We start from the raw sequence: 24,873 nt of genomic DNA, 5'->3' as shown, positions 1-24,873 counted from the left end.
TCCTTTCTCCACCTATCCTCTGTCTATTCTGTCCTCCTCTCCCTCCCCTCCCCTCCCCTCCTCTCCTATCTCTCATCTCCTCATTCCACCTCTCACCTCCTTTCCTCTCCTCCTGTCCTCCTCTCCTCTCGCGTGTGCATGTTTGTCTCTGGACATTCCAGCAGTGCCACGGAAAAGAAAAATGCTTCTCCTCAAATGCCAGAACGGATCAGCTCTGAGTGCTCAGTCCAATGCACACTGACAAAGAGAAAGGGGGCGGTGGGCAGAGGGTGAGGGAGATGAGGGTGAGGAGAGGAGGGGGAGTCAGAATGAGAGAGGTAAAGAGACAGGAAGTGAAGTGGAGAGGTTAAAGGGTGAGTTATGGAAGGCGTCTGTGTGTGTAACTGTGTGAATCCAGGTTTATGTTTGAATAATTCATCAGGAAGGCAGGTTTCTCTGCTGGAGAATCACAGCCTACACACACACATTCACACACACACACACACACACACACACACACACACACACACACATCCTGCAGGCATGCACAGAAACACACTTGACACATCAGGTGTTAGTCATGTGCCTGACTGCTTTTGTATTATTAACCGGATGCTAATGATCTTCAGAGCAGCAGTGTGGCAGGTGAGTGGGAGAAACTGCTCTGTCAAAATGTCACATATTGATTTAGAGGATTGAATGAATGGAAGTTGCTACAGGTACAATTTATTCATCGTTAATAAATAGTTTACTAATGCTTTACAAAGTAGTTCTAGTGTCTGCAGTTGTCAACGTCAGTACGGTGGCCCTGAGAGCTCGACAAACAGTAAGAAAACACATGCAAATATCTAAAAGCATTTAGAAAATAATGCCGCACAAATCAAAGAGTGTCCTCATCTGCAGCACTTTTCCTTAATGCGCTGCATGTGTCGTCAAATTGCCTCAAATCGCGACTGTTTACATGTATTTTCTTAATTTTTTAAAGTTTTCTTAGTAAAAGCTGCGATATGACCAGCAGTTCATATCCCAACATAAACCATTCAGCATCCAGGTAATGATACAGATCGGGTACGAGTGCAACACATCGAAACACATGAAACGACATTTATCGTCACACGATCAACATCAAACCACAGTTGCAGCATGTTGGGCTCTCAGTACCACCAGAAACTAATAAAATGTAGTGGGTTTATCATACTACAGCTACACTTAGTCAGCTAAATTATAATGATCGGTGTTTCAGCTCAATTACACATTAAAATGCCAGGACGACTAATTCTGTTCCTAATAAACACACATAAAAGACTGATGAGGAAGACTATTCCTGTTTCCACTCTGCACTTTGTTTAGAGGAGGCACACTATTAGAAACATTTACCTGGTGGACATGTTTATCCAAAGTGACTTACAAGTGAAAGAAAGTAAAATAAAATAAATAAATAAATAAAATAGCCAAGTCAGGCAGGAGAAGAAAGGCAGAGCTAACACAGAAGTAGTGTTGACATGAAGGGAATGTAAATGTAAATTATGACCCATTGATTATCATTATTTCTATTATTGCTGCTGAAGCTTTTTACTCTCAGCATATTAGGTCACATGTTTGATTATTATTGACAGTGGAAAAAAAAGGTTCTGACTCTGAAACACAAGTCATTGACCTTTAAAGTCTATGTGATTTACTTATCTGGCAAAAGTAGTATAAACTGAAATATTTTCATTTTAAAATGAATTTAATATAATAATTTATGTATGTGATTTTTTGCCTTACACATAAACCTGTGTGAACAAGTGAGTTTCTTTCAGTACACTGTGACATTAGTGTGTATTCTCCCATAATAAACTAATTTGCACACTAAATAAAAGAGTTTAGGGAAATTAAATGGTAATTACAAACTGTGCTTGAAGCCTGTCTCCCAAATAAATTTACAAATGTAACAGAGGAGAGAGGTGGGTCAGGGGACGCAGAGCTGATAGTCAGAGCTACACTGAAGGAATATATCAGCTATGGTGCAGCAGACTGACTCAATCAATGGAGCTCTTTAGATGCACAGGTGGAGCTTGTTTAGCAGGATATCACAGCCATATCCTCTAATTTAATATTACTGCTGAGGTCTCACTCTCAAAAGTTAATACTTTAGAGTTTGAATGACTCGTCTCTGGTATAACACTTTAAAATAGACATTACAAGCAGATGTCTGATTAAAGTTAGACTAAACTGTTTGATAAAAGCCTCCTTATCTTTGGCTCGGTTGCAATAAAGCTCTTTATCTTAAAGATAGAAGAGCATCCTCATCATAATTGTATCTCTTTTATGTTGTAGAAAGACAGTGAAATTGGCATTAAGGAATTTAGACCATATATCGGCCTAGAGATCAAGGAAATGAAATATCACTGATCATTCCTGGCACTAGTAGTCCGCAATAGGCTCAAATATAAAGGTTGAGTGTTCCCAGTACTGTATTCACTTGGTTTGGTTTGAAAGTAAAAGTTGTTGTGCATGAGTGTCCATATTTCCTCCATCTCTGACTACTCAGCAATTCAGTATTGAATAATCGTGTAATTTCAACGTTTCTAAACAAATGTTCATAATTTAAATCAGTTTTCGAGCAAAACTGCTAGAAAAGTAACATAGGTTTGTGAAACATACACTTTTTAACCATGCATAAAGCTATTTCTGTTATTTTCTATTTTTTTATAATATTGTAATATCTTTCTTAGACTGTAAACATTCAGTAACTCTGAGTCGAGTCACTTTAACATATCTGAGCAACCACCTGAGACATGGCAGTGCTGACATTTGTTTCAGGCTACATGTTACACAGAAACTCTTTAATGCATAAAGACAGGCAAAGTCAGAGGCGATGGAAACTGGACCTCAGAACATCTCTAGTAATGAGAACCCTTAGGAACCCTCCACTTCACCTCTCCTGAGGTTGCTGTGCCGGTATTGGTTTTCTCTAAATCAGGACTGAAGGGTTTCGTGAATGTGAATGATGCGATTCCATGGGAACTAAATTATAAAACAGCTACAATTTGAGGGAGATGCTGCAAAATCATATCATAGTAATCCCTGCCAAGTGATTGACAGCCGGCGAGAAAGGCACATTGAGGAGGTCGCCATGGTAACGACGGCTCGGTTTCAGTGTTGTTGCCAAAAATTATCATAAAAAAATATGAACCCTGGTCCAAGGACACCACTATGAGAAACATTATGGTAATGCTTGTAAACAGTTCAGTGAAGGAAAATAATATAAATAGTCTAAATTTTCGATTCAATGAAGGAATTAAATACTTTTAATGTGAAAATCTGCCCAGACTTTCATGTAGTAACAGAAAGATAATCCATACAGAAAAAAAATGCAGCTGGGGTAGGGGGTTCATGCGACTGTCTGATAGTCTGATGGTGACACAGATATCTGCACTCATTGATTCATCTGTCGTGGGGGAGGGTTTGGGATGGTTCTTGCTTTTAATCCAAGATAACCAGATAGGGGAAACCTACGTGTGCACAGAAGCACACACACATGCAGGAGGATGATGTCAGCCGCAGAGTGTAAACACAAACGGCAGAACTACCAATCAAACGCGCGCTCTTTAGCAAATTACTGAGAAAATTAGAGTGTGAGAGCACGATGAAGGGATGAAGTGCAGATAAAGCTGCAGAGAGAGGGAGAGGCTTTTCCACAGATTACAGAACAGCTACAGATTACGGCCTCTGGATTATGAGGGTTTGACAAAAAGAAAAAAAAAAGTTGAGGCAGAGAGACAAACAAGCTGCTTTTCATAGTGTGTGTGTGTGTGTGTGTGTGTGTGTGTGTGTGCACCTTCCTGCTGCTTTCTTTATCTTCTGTTAAAGATCAAGGTTTTCAGATACAAACATATGCACATTTACATAATCATAAGGAGAGATGTTATACGTAAAATGAACACGTACAGGGACAAGGTCAAATACTAAATGACATCAATACCACACTCACACACACTCATTTTGCTTTTTACTGATGGACCCACAGCTGCTAAGCTGATCTGTGATTCAACAGTTGTTCTTTAAGTACCAGAAATAGACATTATTTGCAAAATTGAAGATGTAAATTCTGAGAATTTGAAATAATCTGCAATGCTCGACACACAGTTACTGAAGAGCAGCAGAAATTAAAGAAACGCGTTATTTGGTGTAAGTGCCGGATAATTACTGATGTAATTTGAAATTTAGAAACTCTGTATGAAACAATGGGTGGCCTTGATGTGGACAAAAGACAAGGACAGAAAATCAAAGCTCTACACAGGATTAGAAGCTTCAGTATCATCATTCTTAAAATGCCTTTCAGTACAAGAGCTAAAGCTCAGATCAACATTTGGGCAAAACACACTTATTTGGTTTTTACAAGAGTTTAGATGAGATGAACTTAGATAAGTCATTTGTTTAATCTGTTTGTAAGCGCTTCAACTTTTGGTTTAGGAGGAGGTTATTATTTCTGGGTATCCCCCTGCTTTCAAAGTGACAAATCTAAACTTGCTGCCACCCAGTTACAAACATCAGTCTTGAGTCACCAGCCCATTATAAGCAGCTCCCTGACATCTGCAAATTCCCAGAGTCCAGTTCTTGGGGTTTTAATGCCTAAGGCTAAGGATGCTGTCTTTGTGCAGCGTAGTTCACTTAAGCTCAGCTAATTCCTGCCTGCCTCCTTCGTAATAAACCATAAGTTTCAAGTCCTTTTTCGACAATTGGGGGGAACTGATAACCAGACCAACTGATCCTGTAGTCTGAGGTTTAGAGACATGATTTTAATGCTGCTGTTTATCTCAGAGTGTCTGACAGTGCATCAATGTGCATCAGGCATTCATTTGATTTATTTGAATAAAATAAACCCATAGAATAGTTAGAAAACTCTTAAATTACAGTTTTCATGTGCCATCATTTTTTCAATGAAATATACTCAATAACAAAGTACAGCTTTTAGAAACTCCTGTTGAGTTTCCGAGAAAGACTTTATGTTTCCTACCTTGTCACTTCTCCTTGACCTTTTCTTTTGTTCCAGTGAAGGAACTGTTACAAGGCAGCAGGTTGTTTTAGAGCGCTCACAGGTATAAAAGTGTAGCTGTCATCTCTACCTGCACGGAGTGAAATATTAGAACATGTTCAAGGACAGAATACATTAATCATGAATTCTGAATATGTTTAAATTTAAACTGTTTTCATAATGAGTTTGTTGTGCCTCTTCTACTCTCTCTCATTTTATGCCACTCCTTTTCTTCTGTATGTTGCAGAGCTCCTCGGAGCAGCAAAGAGAGTGAACGTCAACATACAGGATGCAGACGGGTGAGGAACTCATTTTATAATTATCATTTGGTGTTATGTCTCTTGTTTATGATTTTTTGTTTTCCTGACCTGTTTGGTTTCTTTTTTTCTTTATTCTTAATATTATTAAATACAAAACATACTAGTTACACAGCTAACTTATTGATTTGTTGGTAAAATTAGATTAGATTACTCAAAGCGTCCTGTGATCCAGACTTTGTTTTTGACCGAGACTTGCCCTTCTAATGAGTCCTATAATGACTGTAATGATTTTCTAACTAGTGAATTGCTAAATAAACTTTAAAATGTGAGAATGTCTAAGCTTGTTAATATTTTAGTTCTGCATTCGATTGTGAGAAAACATGCAATGAACCATGTAGACAGGAGGTTACTGTAACTCAAATTAAACTGCAATTTTAGAAGAACAAAAATATGTTTTGCAAATGTATTTGTTTAATTTGTGTACACAGAAATCTGAGTTGTACAGTATGTTGTTTTCATATAAAATAGAACACATAATTTCATAATATGATGAATGTTTTTGATTGAATTGTTTTTTAATGTAATTTAAAGCAATGAAGATTTTCTGAATCATTATTATTATATATACCAAAATGTTTTGCTCTCTGCTCTAAATGTATTGATATTAGCATGCTGATGTTAGCATTGTCATCTAATCCAGTTAGCCACAGTTACACCTGCTAACTACTGTACTATATATAAATATTAACAACTAATCTCTGCATACAAACACATGATCCAAATGACCCAAAGATAAATCTGAGGGGTCACAGAATGAAAAAAAGGATCAAAAAGAGAATAAACAAATAAATGTATTTCTTCTTTTCTCTGTATTTTGTTATTATTATTTTTCTCTTTCTGGATGTTTTACTTTTGTATTTAAGACAATATTTAGTCCAGAATATTCACATTAACCAACGTGATTTTTTTTATTCATAATTTTTCCTTGCTCCAGTAGCATTTTGTTTTCCGTGCTCATTGTTTTTCATCTTCAAGATCACCTTCAGGTTCCCAGGACTCTCTTTATTGTTTTCTGCAGTAATTTTTGTTAATAATTTTACATCTGCTTTTTGCAAATGCTTAAATCTGATGTCCACGCTTTTAATCACAAGTTTAAAAAACACTGGTTGGGGATCACTGATGTTTTTGTATTGTTGATCATCCAGAGGTCAATCAGATTTAATCCATGTGACAAGAAACATCCACTAACCTTAAAATACGTAACTCTGACCAAAAGACTAAACTTGTACTAATCTCAGAGGTTTTATTCTGTAGTTGACCCATATTTCAATCATCCAACTGACTGACAAGCGAAAAAAAAAAAAATCCCTCATTTATGACCAATAAATTATCAATGATATACATAGACATAATTCCCGGCTTGTCTTTGAAACGTGTAACCAACTGAGAATCTACAGGAATGCCAACATTTCTAGCTTTTAATTTGCTCAGAAATGTTTTCTTATCAACTCTGATTTTACAATGATGGTTTTACTCTATATTTAGACTCATGATTGGTTGAGCTTTTTGTGTGTACATGCTTGGTTGGCGATTGTGCTGCATTTGGTTCCATCAGATAACTGACATCTTTTTATTATGTTGATTGGAATCAGATAATTGGACTCAGCTCCTTGTGTAATGACTCGTTGATTTGACTCCAGGGCCTGGCCCTTATATTCACTTGGGATCCATTAGACACATACACACACAGACGTGCTGTGTGTACTCTCGGCTCGCGGGTAGAGAGATTGCTTATTAATGGAAGTAGGTCATTTTCCCCCTCCCATCGCTTACACAGAGCTGAGGGGCGGAGCTGCTCTACGCTGAAGATTATTTCAGCAAAGTTATGCTCTGGTTTTACACCCTGTATGTGTATATGTGCATTTTTATTTATAATCTGTGTCTATGTGAAGGTTGTCACCGCTGCACCATGCTGCTCTGAGTGGAAACAAGGAAATGATCTCGCTGCTGCTGGAGGCCCAGGCAGCAGTGGATATTAAAGACCATAAAGGTATAAATACACACAGATTTTCACTGAATACAACTGCACAAAACACACAAAGAAAACAAAACAATAACAACAAATAAAACATATTTCTGTCTTTTCCTGTGTGGCTTGTAAAACACTGTTATGTAAGAAAAGGTGAGCTTGTTAAAAAATGCAATAAAATCACTTCTGGGTACTATACTACACAGGGTTTATGAGCAGTGACAGATTTGTGTGCACAACAAACAATAGACAATAGAAGGGGAATGTTTTGTAGCTGCCGGACTGAGAGCCAAGTGGAAGCAGAGCAGCCTAGATTCCCTTTTTTCCAGCAAATGTTTCCTTCCCACACTGGCAGATCGCAGAAGAAAAAGTACAAATCTCATGGCAGATGGGCGATATAATCCCTCCAGGATGTAGGCCTACTGCCTTCACAGTCTCAGTCAATCATGCCCAGTATGTCTCTAAATAGAGGCACACACCTGGCAGGCATCCTCACCAGGTGGCCCCACCTCTTCATTGGGTTTCTCTGTGTGGAGCTGGTGGGAAAATCTAAATTATTCATCCAGTAAACTCCCAAAGTTTATAGTGAGCAGTCAAAACATTGACTTTACTACAGTTCAGAGCCTTACCCACATTATGCTACAACAATCTAAGGGTCCATCTTAAAGCTGCTAGGATTCACCTGAGATGTAATAGACAATAATAACAAACTCACAGTGAATTATCACCTGACACTGCATTTCTACTCAGCTCTAATCCACAGAGTATTTCTGTTTCTAGGCTCATTGTTTACTGTATAGTTGGGCCCACAGTGTGTGTTTTACTTCACTCTCCTCTCTTTAAGTCACATTGTTTCCTTTTGCAGCAAAGCAAATTTATTTATTTGAACATCAAGAAAACACAAAGCTCTTCCACAACACAATCAAGGCAGTGAGATATAGAACCAACACACAGAACAGGAGGAGGAGGCAAATAACTTGTCCCAAACTTAAGTTAATGAAAGGCAATGGTAAACAGGAAAAATCTGGATGGTTGATAAAAGAGCAGATGTTTTCTGGTAAAAACACTTTCCACTATGCCAAATGACAAACAAACTTGGCAAATAACTGGTGAACACCGTAGCTAGTGGAGCATTTGGAAGCTGAAGGGCCAGATAATTCCTCATGATGTGGTGGAGGAAAATAGAGCTAAAAACAGAATTGGTTTTGGACATCAGGTGGATGGAAACATGACTCTAAATTAAGGACGTATTTTTGTTTGCTGAGACATTAGCTTTATCAATGTAACATGTGGTTTGTCAGTGTTGTACTCACAACTTGTTTCAGACTCAAATCACATACAACTGAAAAAATGCTGTAGTGCAAGATGCCAACTTAAGTTCACTGACCGGGACATCTGGCATGCCTGGACTTCTGGAGTCAATATCCTGTACAAGAAACTATAAACGGGAAAGAAGGCAAGAAACCATGAATAAAGCAGCTCTGTCAGGATAGTCCTGGGAACACAGTGAAGGGTATTTCCAGAAACAGAAAGCCTGTTTAGTTATGAATCCATCATCATCAACATCAACCAGCTGAAAACTTGTTTTCTTTTTATTGGTGCAAAAATGAAGGGAGGTCCACTGTTGTTTGGTTTGGTCATGATCCAGATTTCTCCTTTAAGAATGTGGTGAACTTAGCTTACTGTAGTCTTTCATAACTTCTACTGTCTGTCAAATCAAATACTATTCCACAAATTCACATATGGATCAATATGATCTGTTTCACTACTGGAAAATAAAAAGGACTCTTACTACCAGTAGTACACCAAAAGAACCTCCTGAACCGAAGCTGTCAGTTGTCCTCTCATCTTCCAACAAGTCTGATTCAGTGTCTTCATGTCGCTGTTAACGTGGATGAAGTTTAAAACAGTTTCTAGTAGCTTTTTGGAGCTTTGCAATCACATCTATTCATATATTCAGGCTTCAACTTTTACTCGTGCAGCTGCCGCTCCTCTTTATCTTGCCAGCGCCTCTCTTCTGAGTCAGGACTCTCTCATGCCAACCAAGCCTGGAGGGCCTCTTTATTCAGGTTGATGATGTGGCTCATCGCTGGTATCAAGGGTGGGGGTCTTGGTTTGCTGCCATGAGAAACATGCTTAATGCTTCCTACAGCCACTGCTGCAAAGTAGTGTTTAATGTCTGGTTAGAGGCACTGCTAATAACTTTCTTGTGCATTTCTTGCACGTGAACTTTTCATCACTGCATTTGAGTCAGCAGTCTTGTTTCCTGCAAGGTTCTCTTGGGTCTTGAACAAGTATTTTCTTGCCCTTTGTGTGAAATCAGTTTGTCTTGGATGTCCCATGAGTTTGATGCTTGCACAAACAATACTCACAAATGTCACCAGGTCACAAAGGGTCACAAGTATGTCAACCACAATAGGGGGCATTGATTCGCTTTTTCTAGCTGCTGCTAACGTAAAAGAAATATTACAGAAATCAAATTTGCTAAATTCACACTAGTGCTGCAACCAGCAATTGCAATTTGTTGATTTGTGGCAAAAACTGGAAAAATGTTCCTATGACAAGGTATTGTAACGTCCAAAAATGTATTGTTAATCAACTAACAGCCCAAAACCCAAGGATTTTTTTTTTATATTTATAATTATTTTAATTCCAGTGGCAACCACATAGGATTTAATTAGCTCTTACCACATAATAGACACTCTTCAGTACATTAGTGATGAGAATAGTTTAATTTAGTGATTCTGAAGTATTTATGATTGTAGAGTATTCAAAATTGATTTAATAACAATGACTAAGCTTGTCTATTTGCATGCATTCATGTGTCTTTATATTCTCGTTTTCTATATGTTGGTGTGCATGTGCTCACGGGGGTTTGTGTTTTATGGTGCTGTCGTGTTGTCTTCGGTTGTCTGTATGTGTTTTGTGTGTGCGTATGTACGCTTTGAGTAGGAATGCGTCCTCTGCATTACGCTGCATGGCAGGGGAAGACTGAACCTATGAAGATGCTGCTGAAGTCCGGCGCATCAGTCAACGGACAGTCAGATGAAGGACAGATCCCTCTCCACCTATCAGCTCAGCATGGACACTATGATGGGGTAACTGTGTGTGTGTGTGTGTGTGTGTGTGTGTGTGTGTGTCTGTGCTGTAATTTGTGTTTTGGTGTGTACAGTGTCCATGTGTTTTTTTGTGAGGTTTGTTTATATGTTACACTGTATGTGTGCTTAATCATGTATGCATGATTTGTGGTGGTTACAAGACAGAAACACCAGTAATATCTTAGTGTGTTTGTTTGTGTGTTACAGTCAGAGATGTTGCTACAGCACCAGTCCAACCCGTGCATCTCAGACTCAGCTGGGAAAACACCATTGGACCTTGCTTGTGAATTTGGACGTGTGGGAGTGAGTTGATTTCATTAAAACCAATCAAACACACCCATGCATTTTTTTTATTTAACAAGGAAAGCTTTTTTTCCAGTCCAACATAGGTAGTTGTAACAAAGTTTTGCAACCATGAGACAAAAAATATCATACAAACAAACTATGGGGTATCTTAAAGCTGCAGTATGTTTTTTTCAAAACATCAAAATTTCTTTTGTAGTAATATGTTCCAAAATTTACTTTATTCTTGCCATGAAATCACAGAACAGCCTGGCAGTGGGACAGAAGTTTTGCAGCGCCTTATATATTGTAACAGGGGGTGCTGGGCGAAGCAGATTGGACTGATTTGGAGTCTCGTGTTAGTTCTATCTTAAATTGAATATTGTAGGTTTAATGTCATAGTCGTAGTCATATTGTATTATCTATTTGTTGTGTCAGACCTTGTTGATTTAGTAAAGCCTGTGGTTACTGTGGTTGCGTAGTTGAAGATTAAAGAATAACATACTCCACCAATATAAATGAAAGCTATTACTAAAGTATGTGTAATTATCTAATGTAAATACTAAAGATGTCTTGAGAAGATCCTGAGGATTGGTATCTGTACATATTTATATTTTAAAGGTTGGTATTTGTTAAAATAAAGCCAATCAAAATTTTTACCTTTCTTTACAGAACTCTGTTGTGTTTTGTCTGTCTGCTATGCTGCAGCACTGCTCTGCTTCTGCTGGAGGGCATGGATTTACTAACCTCCAGTGTCATTTATCATTAACAGATTGTAGTGTGCAAAACATTCAGCTAGTGTTGATGTGCTGCTGTATTTATTGGGTGAAATGATAAACGATGCTGGTGGTAGGGTTTAGTTGAACCTGTCATGTCAGAAGTCACATTTTCCCAATAATAATTCCCTTCATGTGATCAGCTAACTTACACTATGAGTCTGTGTGTTTTTAGGTGGTCCAGCTCCTGCTCAGCAGTAACATGTGCGCAGCGATGCTGGAACCGAAACCCTCCGACCCCAATGGAGTGTCACCTCTGCATCTCGCTGCCAAGAACGGACACATCGAAGTCATTCGGTCTGAAATATGTCCAATCTTTTCACTCTGCCCATCTCAGTGTGTGTCTGTCTGCATATCTGTCTTCCTGTCAGTCGGCCGTTCTCTCTGTCGGGTGCAAGATCTAACTCAACTCTAGGGTCACGGAAATGATCTAAACATCTGTTAGAGTCCAAAAAACATAACTGACCACATAGTTTTTGTTCAGTTTAGGTTTTTTTTAAACTCTTCTGCTTTTATTGATTTGCATATTGTATGGGTTTCATACAGGCTTTTTTTTCATTTGTATTATTTTACAATTAAAGTAAAGTAAAAGTTAGTGTTTATTTTGTTTGCTTTTTTTTGTCAGGTTGCTGATTCAGGCTGGTATAGATATCAACAGACAGTCTGAGTCTGGCACAGCACTACATCAGGCTGCCCTCTGTGGGAAGACAGAGGTAGTTCGCCTGCTGCTTGATGTAAGTCTATCTGTCGGTCTCCCTGTCCTCCCCTTTGTCTGTTTAATGTGTTTACATAAGCAACTGTTGTTAAAGCTGCATCCCTCTCCACAGCTGGCTGAACAAGTTTACACCTCAGCACTTGTCATTCATCCCACCAAGCTGCGTGATGAGGCCTGAGGGTTGTGTTAGCTTCTTACATAAAACAGTAGCTGGCTCACAGCCTACCTGTCATGCAATATTCAAACCAGCTGAGTTCTGTTTTGTAGTGCTTTTGTCACCTTCAGATGAATAGGGATCCTGCTTTTGAACTGGGTTTGCCTTCAGTGTTCTCTGTTATCCTGCTGTATTTCACTTTTGATGTTATTGCTGAGGTAGCAAACAAAGCAAAGATAATAGCGGCCATGAACACGTAGCCACTGACATGAATCAAATGCACGCTATATTCCTATTACAAATTCTCGTTGCAGTTTTAATTCTGTTTCTCATCCACTTTCATCCAGAGTGGAATCAGTGCAGGAGTGAGAAACACTCTCAGTCAAACAGCCCTGGACATTGTTAACCAGTTCACCACTACACAGGCCAGCCGAGAAATCAAACAACTACTGAGAGGTGAGTACACACACATGCATTTTTTCACTCTTCCTTGTAGTGCTGGGGAAATTCAATCATCATGTATTCAAACCATCGTGTATGAAAAGCACTGCTTTCAAAACTCATAATAAAAGTAGGTAATGTACTATTACTGCTAAGTACTATGACTTCACTATTATAGTACCATATACTGTGGGAGCACTATATAAGAATAAAGTTACTCCAGAAAGAACACTGGCATCATAGCAGTTGTGTTTCAAATATACTGCTCAAGGAAAGGAACGTTATTTAATATGAGTTTAGCATCAAGTCAGTTAAACTTGTGGGATATTAATCTGGTTGGTTAAGTAGTAGAGGAGGTTGTTAATCAGTTTCTGCTGCTTGGTGTTAATGAAATTACCAACAGGTGAAGTAGAGGAGCAACAATGACACTACTCCCAAAACAGCGAGCGTTTTACAGGTGGAGGCCACTGTCAGATTTGCTCTCCTCATCTTTTCTGAGAGTTTTTTCACTAGTTTTGCATTTGGCTCGAGTCAGTGTCACTACTGGTAGCATGAGGTGATACCTGGACCCTACAGAGGTTGAACAGGCATATGTACCATTGGCAGAAGGTTTGCTGTGTCTCCCAGCCCAGTCTCAAGAGGATCTAAGGAGATTCCAGAGAACAGGCAGTTACTCTGGGAGAGCTGGACAGGGTCATGGAAGGTCCCTACCCATCAACAGGACCAGTATCTGCTCCATTGTGCAAGGAGGAACAGGACTAGCACTGTCAGAGCCCTACAAAGCCTTGGTATGAATGTCTCTGAACAAATGATCAGAAACAGACTTCCTCTTGTGGGCCCGGTGCTTACTGCCTGGCACCGTGGAGCCCAATTGGCATTTGCCATAAAACTCCAGAATTGGCAGGTCAACCACTGGGCCCCTGTGCTTTTCGCAGATAAGAGCACGTTCACCCTGAGCACAAGAGACAGACATGAAAGGTCTGGATAAGCCGTGAAGAACGTTATGCCGCCTGTTTCATGCTGCCTGCTGCATTTTCCATGACCGGTTTGGTGGTGGGTCAGTGACGGTCTGGGGAGACATATCATTGGAGGGACGCACAGACCTCTACAGGCTGGACAACAACACCCTGAATGCCATTAGGTATCGGGATGAAATCCTTGGACTCCCTGTCAGACCCTACGCTGGGGCAGTGGGTCCTGGGTTCTTCCAGGTGCACGTCAATGCTGGCCTTCTTTAAATTCAACCCTCTGTAGGTTGATAGTTTTAATTCCCATCAAACGATGTGGCATCCTTTCATCAATGAAAGAAATGTTTATTTAACACAATGATACATTGCCGCTATGGATGCGGAAAAGCGTACAGTGAATGCACCGGGAGTTGTTTATGCACCTACAACATGATCTAACACCACTTGGGTTTGTTTGTTTTGGTTTTATTGTACCGTGTCTTGTAGATGCTTCAGCTGCAATGCAGGTGCGAGCGCTGAAGGATTACTGCAACAACTATGACCTAACCAGTCTCAACATCAAAGCTGGAGACATTATCACGGTACAAAGATCTAATGATTGTCCCAAAATATATTACATTTTTTAACTCCTCGATGCTGCACTTCTGTCTATTGAACCTTATTCTTATTATTAGTGCCTATAATATACATTATATTCTATAAATATGTACAAAGACACATGTATGTGTACAGATTTCTTTTGTACAGATGATGGCTTACTCAATATTTATACAACAGTGCAACAATGCAATATGACTTGCAATATGATTTTTAGCTAACTGAAATGAGTGACAAAGCTACCATTAGCTTACTAGTGTGACACATTTAGTTTAAAGAGTAAATGAGCCAATTTGGAATGAACCTCCATATTTATTTGTGTTTTTTTTTTTTGCATTTGTTTTTATTTGTGTAGCAAACTGAGTTTCTGTAGCTAACAGACAGAGCTAACTAGCTTGCTAATATAATATGTCTCATATTAAAGCATAGCTAATGTTACGTGAAGTAGGAACATGTTTGGAAAACAAAACATACATTTAGTTCCATTTTATGTTTATTTGACTTGAACAGCTCCACTTAGATTAAAGATTAGTCTACATCCACATTAGCAATTCAGTATAACTGTTAGCTTGCACATAAGTGACCCAACGTTAACGTAATGTGTAAAAATGGAATAGTTAAAATTAGTTAATTATTAAATAATATGTAATATAATCACTTACACGTGTTGAAATCGTGTTGTGGTTATGATTCATATATAAAACAATATGCATAACAAATATGCTAATAACTGTTAGCTCAACTAGCTAAATGAATAGCATCATCATGTTAGCGTAACCGATAAGCTAACATGATGATGAAATCCAGTTAAGCCTTAACCACATACTTTTAGCATTTCTCCTCGTGATACTAATAAAATAACACAGATTTAGATTTAGATTAGCAGTTGAGTTTAATATATAATCTTAGCAGTTACAGAAGGCTTATTTTTACATTGTTTATTGCACTTCCGGTGCTTTTAAAGTGTCCTAGCCACTTATTTCCACAGTGGTCATCCAAACTTTTAATGGTGCTGTCCATGTACTACTTTAAAGCACTGTGACCTTAGATGGACCTTTACACACACCCTGTTATAATCTATTATTTGTGTGCTGTCAGGTTTTGGAGCAGCACTCCGATGGACGATGGAAGGGCTGTATTCACGACAACCGCACAGGAAATGACCGCGTGGGCTACTTTCCCTCCAACATGGTGGAAGTCATCAAGAGGGCAGGTGACCACCCACATCACAGCTGTGTGTGTGTGTGTGTGTGTGTGTGTGTGTGTGTGTGTGTGTGTGTGTGTGAGTTCAGCAGCTGTTCTGTAGCTGTAGCTGATCATTAGTTGTAGCTAGATGCAGCATCATCAGCCTCTTTTTAGACAGCTCATCCATTTCTCCAACCTGTCGATCGTCAAATCCTGTCCCCTGTTGGAGCAACCCCGTCCCTTCCTCTTTATTTCTGCTCCTTCTAAACAGCTCCTTCTCCTGCCCTGGTAGATCGTGACACATTTTGTTCATATCGTTTGTTTGCTTTATTGATATAATGATATTATATTTTAATTTATAGATATATTCCCTGTGGATATATGGATGTATTATTTTCTCACGTTTTAATTTCGATCAGTTATAATTTTATACATTTTCTGATTAGATTTGTTTTGTTTCAAGTTGACTGATCAGTTGTTGTTGTTGTTGTTGTTGTTGTTGTTTTGCACCTCCCTCCTCCTGGCTCGTGTCCAGGTCACCCCCCCTACCAGCAGTGCCACACCTTCCTGCTCCGCAGGCCAAACCCCTGTCCCATTGCCTCGGTCAACGGACACTCATACCCCCCCTCCAAAGTCCTCCCCCTGCATCTGCCTCCCCCTCCTCCCCCTCATTCCAACACACAGCCCCTTCCTCGGTTCTCCTCCTTTGGGTACGTTCCTCTTCCCATCTCTCCTCCTTCTCTGTCTACTCCTCCTCCTCCTCCTCCTCCTCCTCCTCCTCCTCTCTCCACTTCTCAGGAGCAGCAGAGTCAGACAGGTACATACTGTAGAGTCACTTTAAATCACAGATAAGCATCCTTTCCACGTTGTTTGACAAGACCACATAGAGTCATGTTTGCTCCAGAACTTCACTGCAGCTACTCTACACATGTGTATATATACTGGATCACTCAAATGCAGTATTTTTACTCCTAGTGGGGTCTAATTACGCTGCTAGATTTCATCTACTATTTTATTTTTATTAAGAACTGCATTTTTCTATGGCAGCTACCGCTATGGATATCAATTAATTGTACTAGATAATGTTTTTTGTTTGAGTGAATTGACCCTTTAGCAGAAATAAAATTATTTTTGTTAATTGTTTATACTGTTTATATTCTAGATTATAGATAATAAGAAATTTTGAGGATTTAGAGACAGTTATATTAAGTTATGACTTAATGACCTAGAAATAGTGCTAAATTCTAAATCTTTCTTTGTCATGTTGCATGTTTTAACTTCTTGTGCCTCTAAATCCTACAACTTTCTGTTATATGAAACTATCACATATTTTCAGTGTGGTTTCTGATCATACTGTTGTATGATCTGACAGTTTTTTGAACAGTGGTAGTATACAAACACTATAATATAACCAGTACACTGCTAAAAGGTTTGTGGGATTTTATAGTCTCACAGCTATTAACATGTTACCACTAGGAGTAATGCAGTAAATGTAGGTGAGTGTCCATGTGAGCGTTTGGTGGTGTTCATTTAACGAACACGTTTACATATGGAACCATACTACACATATTATCATAGGTAGCTGTTATGAGTTAACTGCATTTTTCATTTGAAGAACTTTCTTTAAGAATACTGACTGTAACACATTTACGTGTGTGTGTGTGTGTGTGTGTGTGTGTGTGTGTGTGTGTGTGTGTGTGTGTGTGTGCAACAGGTTCACGGACTGCTGAGCTCAGTCCTCAAGGTTCTCCCACTCTGGGACAACAGAGCAGCACCAGTGAGGATATCTGGGTGCTACGTAAACCACTGGCAGGTAAACTGTGTGTCTTTAGGTGACAGTGTGACGACTGACTCGGTGTCTGAGGACTGCTGTCTGTATGATACTGAATTCTGCATGGTGTGTGTTTGTGTGTTGAGGCGGCGAGCGCAGCGGCAGTGTGGGCAGTCTGGGCAGCGTTCGGTCATCAAGCAGCTTGCAGGGGTCTGGAAACACACATGTTCTGACGACCCCCGCTCCCAGCCCACACCCGGCACCCACAACAGGAGGAGTCAACACACACGGCCTTAATGCACCGGGCCTGCACGCACAAGCTGAAGGAGTAAAGGTGAGAGACTTTCCACCTTCTACATTAGTGTGCATGCGTTTGCACCTGTTGACATCACGTTGCTGTTGGATCTTTAGAAAACAACGAGCGTGTCATTTCTTGGAAACAGCAAAGCATTTTCAGGAAACAAACACACCACTAGATACCAAATTAACCACAATTCTGTTTCCTGCACAGTTTGTTCTTCCGTTGGAAAGATCAGTTTTGCTTTGTTTCAACAATAGGCCAGGTGTATTAAGATGGTGGTTTGTCCTTTGTAATAGTCACAGAGTAAAACAGAAAGTGTAAATACCAATGACAAGAAACAGCTACACTATACTAAAGCTCTTGAATATGTAATGCAGCTCCATGGTCGACTGTGTATCTATCTGTGAAAATTATATGTTGATTTCAGCAAGGAGCTAACAAATGCAAATGTATTCAGCCTGGCAAGAGCTACTTTGAATTTAACTGTAGTATCTATAACCTTATACTTATATGTAGCGTTTGTGTCCACATCCTGTGCACATGACGTTAAACGGGTTGCATCTGTCATGTATTGTATTTGAGTAAAGGTATAGATATTTTAATATCATATGCAGTTGCTCCTCAAAACAACAAACCTTAAAACTAGTTCTTGTTTTGATTTAATGTCTCTAGTAGTCAACGGTGTACTTTCCTTTTATAACGTGGAGCCGTGCACCCTGCAGGTCTGCATTCCACCACCTTAAACACACTCCTAAGTTAATTTTATCACATGATATAACTAGTGTAATTTTAGGCAATACCTTTAAAAATACTGAATTTACCAAATTAGACTGATTTCTGCTGCACCACTGTTGGTAAACTGCAAGAAATGCTGTCTGTTAAATGTGTGCCGAGCTGAGTCACAAAGCACCGCTGGGATTTGAATGATTATGCTTGAGTAAGTGTTTCATTTTGTGTGTGTGCTGCCTGTGTCTGTTTGTATGAGTGTATTTGTTTCTGTTTTGTGTTTTAGCTCCTGGCGACTGTGCTGTCCCAGTCCGTAAAAGCCAAGGAGCATCTCTTGGAGCAGTCGCAGTCTGTTGAGCAGTCAGCAAGTAAGCACACAAAGCACTAAGCAATATATTCACTTTTTAAGTGATCATTTGTGTCATTTTGCACTGGGGAATATGAAAGAAATACAGATTATACAATGTTTGCTTGTTAGTAAAAAGGAAAAATGATGAAGTTGTTCAAAAAGGTAATGTGTAGTGAAGTGAATTAATCAAAAAAAATAAACAAATAAGTGTTAGTACAGCGCCTCAGGACATGCTTAGATTGCTGCTTTTATGAACTTCATTTTTAGTCAACCTGGCCTTGTAAAGCCACCTGTCTGTTCATATCAGACAAGAGCAGCACCACCCACCCCAGTCTCTGTATAATAGTAATTTAACTTGTGCTTTATTCATAAAAGCTGCACTAAAACACTGGTTTAGACAACTAGAGACAGGTCGTTCTTTCTCAGCATAAATCCGTTTGGGTTCATGGGAACTTGGATGGTTTATGCAGCAACAAAGGTTGTCTTGTAATAAGCAGAATTAAAAGTCATGTTCGCTTGATTAGCCATGACAAGCGGTATGAAAGCACAGACGGTAGGAAAAGTAGGGTGACTGACGCCCTTAGAATGAAAAGCACTCGTCACACATAACAACAGCCTAATCCCTTTGTTAGTGAATATATTGGCTTGGCGCCTGCTTATAACTTGTATACTTCACCTCCTGACATTTACAAGTTTGTATTGCTGTTAGCAGCTACACTCAGTCAAGAACTTGCTTCAGGCTACGGATAGTAATACATTTCTAAAGTTTAATGTTATTATGTACATATACAGTGGTGCCTGGAGAAAATTCTTTTTATTTGTGCATAAACATGATAAAACAAGCCCTAAAACTAGATAAAGGGAATCCAATTAAACAAAGGAGACAAAATAATTGTCATATTTATGCAAATATGAAATAAATCTAAAGGGTTCACAAACTTTAAGCACCAGTGTTTGATTTTTTTGTTTAGGCATTTATACTGTATGGTCTTTGGTCACTGTGTTTGTAGTTGTAACTGAAAGAAGCAGAATAATTAGCATATTTTAATCTGCTGTCATTCTACTGGTTTAAGTGTTATGTGGGAAGTGTAGTGCTAAAACAGCATGACAAAGCCTGCCAAGCATGAAAGCTGTTTTCAAATGATTACGGGCTACTTAGGCAAGATTAACCAGTTCGGGTTTAATTTCTTCTCTGGACCTGTAGATTGCACTTAGAATAAGAATAGATTAGTTAATTAATCTATTAATTAATTAATTGTATTTTTCGCCCCTTCTTTCCATGTCCACTCCAAGGCTCCTCCAGTTCCACAGTTCACGAGCAGCGGTCGTTTGAGCGCAAGGCAGAGGAGGATGATGGGAAAGTGAGTTTATGGATGGCAGATTGGCTCACTCTGTGGACTTCCTGTTGGTTCTGTTTCTTCTCAACCAGCACTTTGGTTTGAGAGACGGCCATCTACACGGGTTTGGTTTCATTCAGTGGGCACAGTGATGTGTCTACCAGGGGTTGTTGTGTTGCACCTGAACAGATGACACCCTGAGGATGAGCATGCAAGTGTGTCACCATGGAGACAGGCAGAGTGACAGACACATCGAGGAGTCAGTTGCTGTCTTGCCTTCTGTCCCTTCACCCTTCCCCTGCCCTCATACAACACTGAGATGCTGGAACCCACATGCTGCCGCTCTGCGTGTGAGGTTCTGTCTGCGCGTTCTAATATAAAGCAGACGCCGCGTTCACACAGCGTTCTGTTATTAAAGCAGCAGTAAACAGGAAGTTGTTTTCTAACAATCTCTGACACTTGTCATTACCAAAATATAGTATATTTATACAGTATAAATACCAACAGCTCTCTATTTTGACCTTTTAGGGATCAGTTAATCAGTAACAATTAGCCTTACTGGAGGTTTTAGGTCCCACCTCCACATAATGCAACAGAACACCTTCCAAAAGCCTTTGCTCTGAACAGTTTTCTCTTTTTTTTATTCATTTTCTCTACTTTGACTGGAAAAATTGTTCCTAAAGAAAACTGTTAAGAGCAAAGTTAAAAGGGGGCAGAGCCATGGTGGCAGTTTCTAGCTTTTGGTTTTACTTTAAAACAATCAGGTGGAGGTGTAAGTGACATCAGCTTACAGATACCATTATTCAGATAACACAGTCGGTGAATTTGGAGTGTGATTCACTCCCACAAGATCTGTGATGTCATGAGTTTAACAAATTTCCTGAGTAATGCGCTGGCATGTGGTATTTATTGACTGTCATTTATTTGTGACCTACTCCTCTTAAAATAGTTTTAAAGTAAAACTGAAAGCTAGAAACTGCCACCACGTCTCTGCCTATTTCAGGAAAACAACCAAACAATTCCACCTACTGTACCTCTGTTGTATTTGGTTGGAGGGAGTAGAGGCAGCAGAACATTTTCCAATAAAACTGCATGACTAGTTACTACTAGGGTTACTTGGGCTTGGTCGTATTCGTTCTCTGGTATTTGTTTTGCTATCGATATGACTCTGTTATTCCTTACTTTGCATATTAGTAGCAGTACTTAATCTTTTTTATGCAGTATCTTTCTTTGTTTACCTTTAAATATTTCAGCGTATTGTCCTTTGTTCTTTTGTAGAGCAGCTCCAGTGTTCCAGAGCAAGTTGTTTTCTAGTTTTCTAGATTGTGACGTAGAGCAGGGTTCTACCTTGGGATTTGTCTTCTTGTACTCTGTATTCTATACTGCTAGAAGCGTCTTTGATGTGACCTAAAACCCGTCTGTATTATGTGGACGTGGACTCTACTTGAAGCAGTCAGTAGTGTTCTGCGTTCTAGAAGCAGGCAGTAGTGTTCTGTGTTCTGTGTTCTAGAAGCAGGCAGTAGTGGCATGGCTGGGTGAGTTTCAGCTGCAGTTCTACACCACCCACTTCCTCACCGCGGGATATGATCTAGACACCATTAGCTGCATGACCTCTGAGGTAAGGTCATGACTCCTGACCCCCTCACGCCCCGCCCCCTGTCTGTCAAGGCTCAGCACAGCACAGCTCTCAAATCAGCTCCCCACTGACCTGGATGATGTCATTATGACCCTCCTGTCTCTGTCACCTGACCCCCCGGTGTGAGTCCTGAGCATCAACCAGTCACTTCTCATAATCTGTGTGCTTCATTTACGTATCTGTGTTCACACATGGCTGTGTGTTGCATTATGTGCTGGAAATACCACAGTGTGTTCGTCTTCTGCTTGTTGTTCTGTGCCTTTGTGTATATGTATGTGTGCGTTTACGGAAGCAGACAGTGTTATGACGTAAACCCCCCCACCCACCCACAGGCACAATCATCACACATTATCCAAAGCCAAATATTCCCGAAGGCTCATCACACACTGCTCATGTACAAAGAACATAAAGATTTAATTCACTGACATGAATTACATCAAAGAAAACAAAAATCACCAAGAGTAGTTGTGGTGAATTCCTGTTGTGATCAAGTGTGCTTTGTGTTCAAGGACCTGACGGCAATTGGGGTCATGAAGCCTGGACATCGAAAGAAGTTAACATCAGAGATCAGCAAGCTGCCCTCCACCGACTGGTTGCCAGACCATAAGCCCGTAAGGCTCTTGCTATGTAATATAAACCAGAAAAGGGGGGTTATGTTGTGTGCAGCTCTTTCAGTCTCTTAAGAAACCTGTTTTTACGAGATCCATGTCCTGTGTCGGTGTGTTTTAGGCCAATCTGGCAGACTGGCTGTCTCACTTGGGCCTTAGCCAGTATTACCAAGTCCTGGTGCAGAATGGGTATGAAAACATCGACTTCATCTCTGACATCAGCCTTGAAGATTTGCAAGAGATCGGCATCACTAAACTTGGTAAGAGACGGTAACATAAAGGTAAAAAGCTTTTTTTCATTGTTCTGTTCACTGACACCTTCTGTTCCCCTCAGGCCACCAGAAGAAGCTGATGTTGGGAGTGAAGAGACTAAAGGAGCTACAGAGAGGACAGAGTGGGTCTGAGCCTCCTCAGAGCCCCTCTACACCTCCATCCAGTCCAGGTGGCAGCACCTGCTCAGAGCCTCGGAGGGAGGTGCGGAAGCAGAGGGACGGTGTCCCCAGCCCACTGGCCAAACCTCGCCCAGGTCTCACACACTCACAGACGCCTCCACACACACCGACACAAACCCCACCGCAGACTCCTCCACACGCCCGGACCCAGCAAGCCTCCCCCAGGGCCCGGCTGCGGCCGTCAACCCAGGTGGCATCAGCAGATTCGTCACTACCATTGCTGCGGCTGCCCAGCGAAGAGGAAGAGCGACGGAGAACCCACAGTCTCATTGGCTCAGATTCGGACTCCAGATACGCCACCGTGTGCCGCAGCAGCTCCGCCCGTACTGCAGCTCCCAATGATGTCACCGTTAACCGCAGCCAATCATCTGTCACCCTCCGTCCCCGCAGGAAAGGTCGACCCCCGACACCACCGAAACGGTCCTGCTCTTCCATTACTGGGGGTGATGGTGAAGGAGAGGGACAGGGGGAGGGGCTACTAGGGCTGCCAACCTATCGAGAACGGCGAGCCAGTGACTGCGGCAGCCTGGGTTCATCTTTAAGAGCGCAGGAATCAGCAGGCCTGGAGAGATCAGAGGGGGCTTCTGGGAGTGTTCGCAGCCTCGCCGCCATGCTTGAAACATCCATTGTGGGTGGAGCCAAAACCCTGCCGAGGAATCTGGGGAGCAGCACCAACTACCTACAGGTGGGCGTGTCCTCGTGTGTGCTTTGCAGAGTCATAAACGTGTGTTTGAATGTGTTTGTGTAACAACCATGTAATCTCCAGGTGAGTCCGCCTTTACTTCGTCGTCAGTCAGGTGCAGGTGGTCTTGGATCTGAAGATGATGATGTCATAACTCGGCGCAGGACCATCAGTGGACCAGAAGGCCTCCCTGGCAATCAGACTGATCTGTTACCTCGGCAACCAGCCCAGCAGCGTCCAGAGCCCCGACCTCGCTCAACTGTGGTCAACCCAGCATCGGAGATTACAGATGGCACGGCGACGCTCCGACGGAAACCGCGTACTCTGGCAACAGACTCAGAACCACCTGCATCTGCAGCTACCACTGTTGTTACCATGACAACAGGGTCAGACACCATACGCAGGAGACCACGCACATCCGAGCACGCCGAAAGCGTCATTCAAAGCAATAACCAAGACTGTCGCAGCAGTCAGGGAGATAGTAGCCGGAAAAATGGAGGCGAGCTGCAGCAGAACGGCGGCGTGATCCTGAGGCGCAGGCCGGTGTCTGAGGTCTCTGATAGGACGGAGACCAGCAGAGAGAGCTGTGAGTGGATGGAGGCCAGGAAGTCTCTGAAGCCACCAGTCTCCCCTAAACCATCCACAGTCAGCATGAGGAAGACACAAGCTGACCCCCCAACACCAACTCGCAGGGTCCCGATACCCGGGCCTGATAATACTGAGACCGCACAGAGCCCCGGTGAGATACACACACACTGAAGTCCATTCATAAATCATATCGTTTTAGAGCCAAGTTATTTTAACATGCAACAAAGGTCCAGTTGAAATAAAATCTATAGTTTGTATGAATTATCTATAAAACTCACTTATTGATTCTCCCTGACCAGAACCGAAGCGCGTCCCGCCTCCTGTGTCCCCAAAACCACGTGGGCCTCCAACAGCACCTAAACCAGGCAAAGCAATAGTAACTCCAGCTACAATGAGCCCGAGCCCTGCTGCTACCAGCCCAGCTCCAGCCAGCCCCACCCCAGCCCCTAAACCCTCATCTCCGCTCTCTGCCGCCCCTCTTCCAGCTCCTGACACCCCTTCTGCTCCCTCCCTCTCTCCGGGACTCCCTCTTACATCCCCGTCTCCGGCTCAGAGTCCCTCCACCCCTTCACCACACCCGGTCAAACCTCCACGCTCCTCCATCGCCGGTCTCTCCATCGACCTGCTGGGAGCGCGGGAGGTGGAAGAGGAAGAGGAGAGGAGGAGAGAGGAAGAGGAGAGGAGAGAGAGAGAGCACAGGAGGCACAAGGAGCAGGAGGAAGAGAGGAAGAGAGCAGAGGAGGAGAGTCTGAGGGAGCTGCAGAAAAAGCACTCGAGGAAGGAAGGAGCGAGAGAGGAGGTAGAAGAAGTGGTGCAGGGGGAGGTCCAGCATCGTTTGGAGGAGACCAGTGCCTCCTTGGCCGCAGCTTTGCAGGCTGTAGAACATAAAATCAAAGACGAGGATGCACAAAATGAGTGA

General features: G+C 41.3%; 1 protein-coding gene across 2 annotated transcripts in view; it reads left to right on the top strand.

Annotated features, from left to right (window-relative positions):
- LOC113162495 (caskin-1-like) overlaps nucleotides 1-24,873 on the top strand; it is a 28,343-nt gene that overhangs the window by 1,439 nt on the left and 2,031 nt on the right. The window contains exons 2-20 of one of the 2 annotated variants that reach the window (XM_026360647.1): nucleotides 5,247-5,298; nucleotides 7,212-7,309; nucleotides 10,241-10,386; nucleotides 10,594-10,689; nucleotides 11,620-11,741; nucleotides 12,070-12,178; nucleotides 12,661-12,769; nucleotides 14,209-14,303; nucleotides 15,418-15,532; nucleotides 17,219-17,317; nucleotides 17,422-17,609; nucleotides 18,589-18,670; nucleotides 19,945-20,012; nucleotides 21,499-21,606; nucleotides 22,134-22,235; nucleotides 22,354-22,492; nucleotides 22,567-23,369; nucleotides 23,451-24,105; nucleotides 24,254-24,869. In XM_026360647.1, coding sequence (XP_026216432.1) covers nucleotides 5,247-5,298; nucleotides 7,212-7,309; nucleotides 10,241-10,386; nucleotides 10,594-10,689; nucleotides 11,620-11,741; nucleotides 12,070-12,178; nucleotides 12,661-12,769; nucleotides 14,209-14,303; nucleotides 15,418-15,532; nucleotides 17,219-17,317; nucleotides 17,422-17,609; nucleotides 18,589-18,670; nucleotides 19,945-20,012; nucleotides 21,499-21,606; nucleotides 22,134-22,235; nucleotides 22,354-22,492; nucleotides 22,567-23,369; nucleotides 23,451-24,105; nucleotides 24,254-24,869 — 3,802 coding nt within the window. The remainder of the gene's footprint in view (nucleotides 1-5,246; nucleotides 5,299-7,211; nucleotides 7,310-10,240; nucleotides 10,387-10,593; nucleotides 10,690-11,619; nucleotides 11,742-12,069; nucleotides 12,179-12,660; nucleotides 12,770-14,208; nucleotides 14,304-15,417; nucleotides 15,533-17,218; nucleotides 17,318-17,421; nucleotides 17,610-18,588; nucleotides 18,671-19,944; nucleotides 20,013-21,498; nucleotides 21,607-22,133; nucleotides 22,236-22,353; nucleotides 22,493-22,566; nucleotides 23,370-23,450; nucleotides 24,106-24,253; nucleotides 24,870-24,873) is intronic. The other variant, XM_026360648.1, reaches the window with a different exon arrangement.

Source organism: Anabas testudineus, chromosome 1 (genome assembly GCF_900324465.2).
Source record: "Anabas testudineus chromosome 1, fAnaTes1.2, whole genome shotgun sequence".
Taxonomy (NCBI): domain Eukaryota; kingdom Metazoa; phylum Chordata; class Actinopteri; order Anabantiformes; family Anabantidae; genus Anabas; species Anabas testudineus.
The sequence above is the reverse complement of the archived record's forward strand: the minus strand, read 5'-3'. Positions and strand labels throughout refer to the sequence as shown.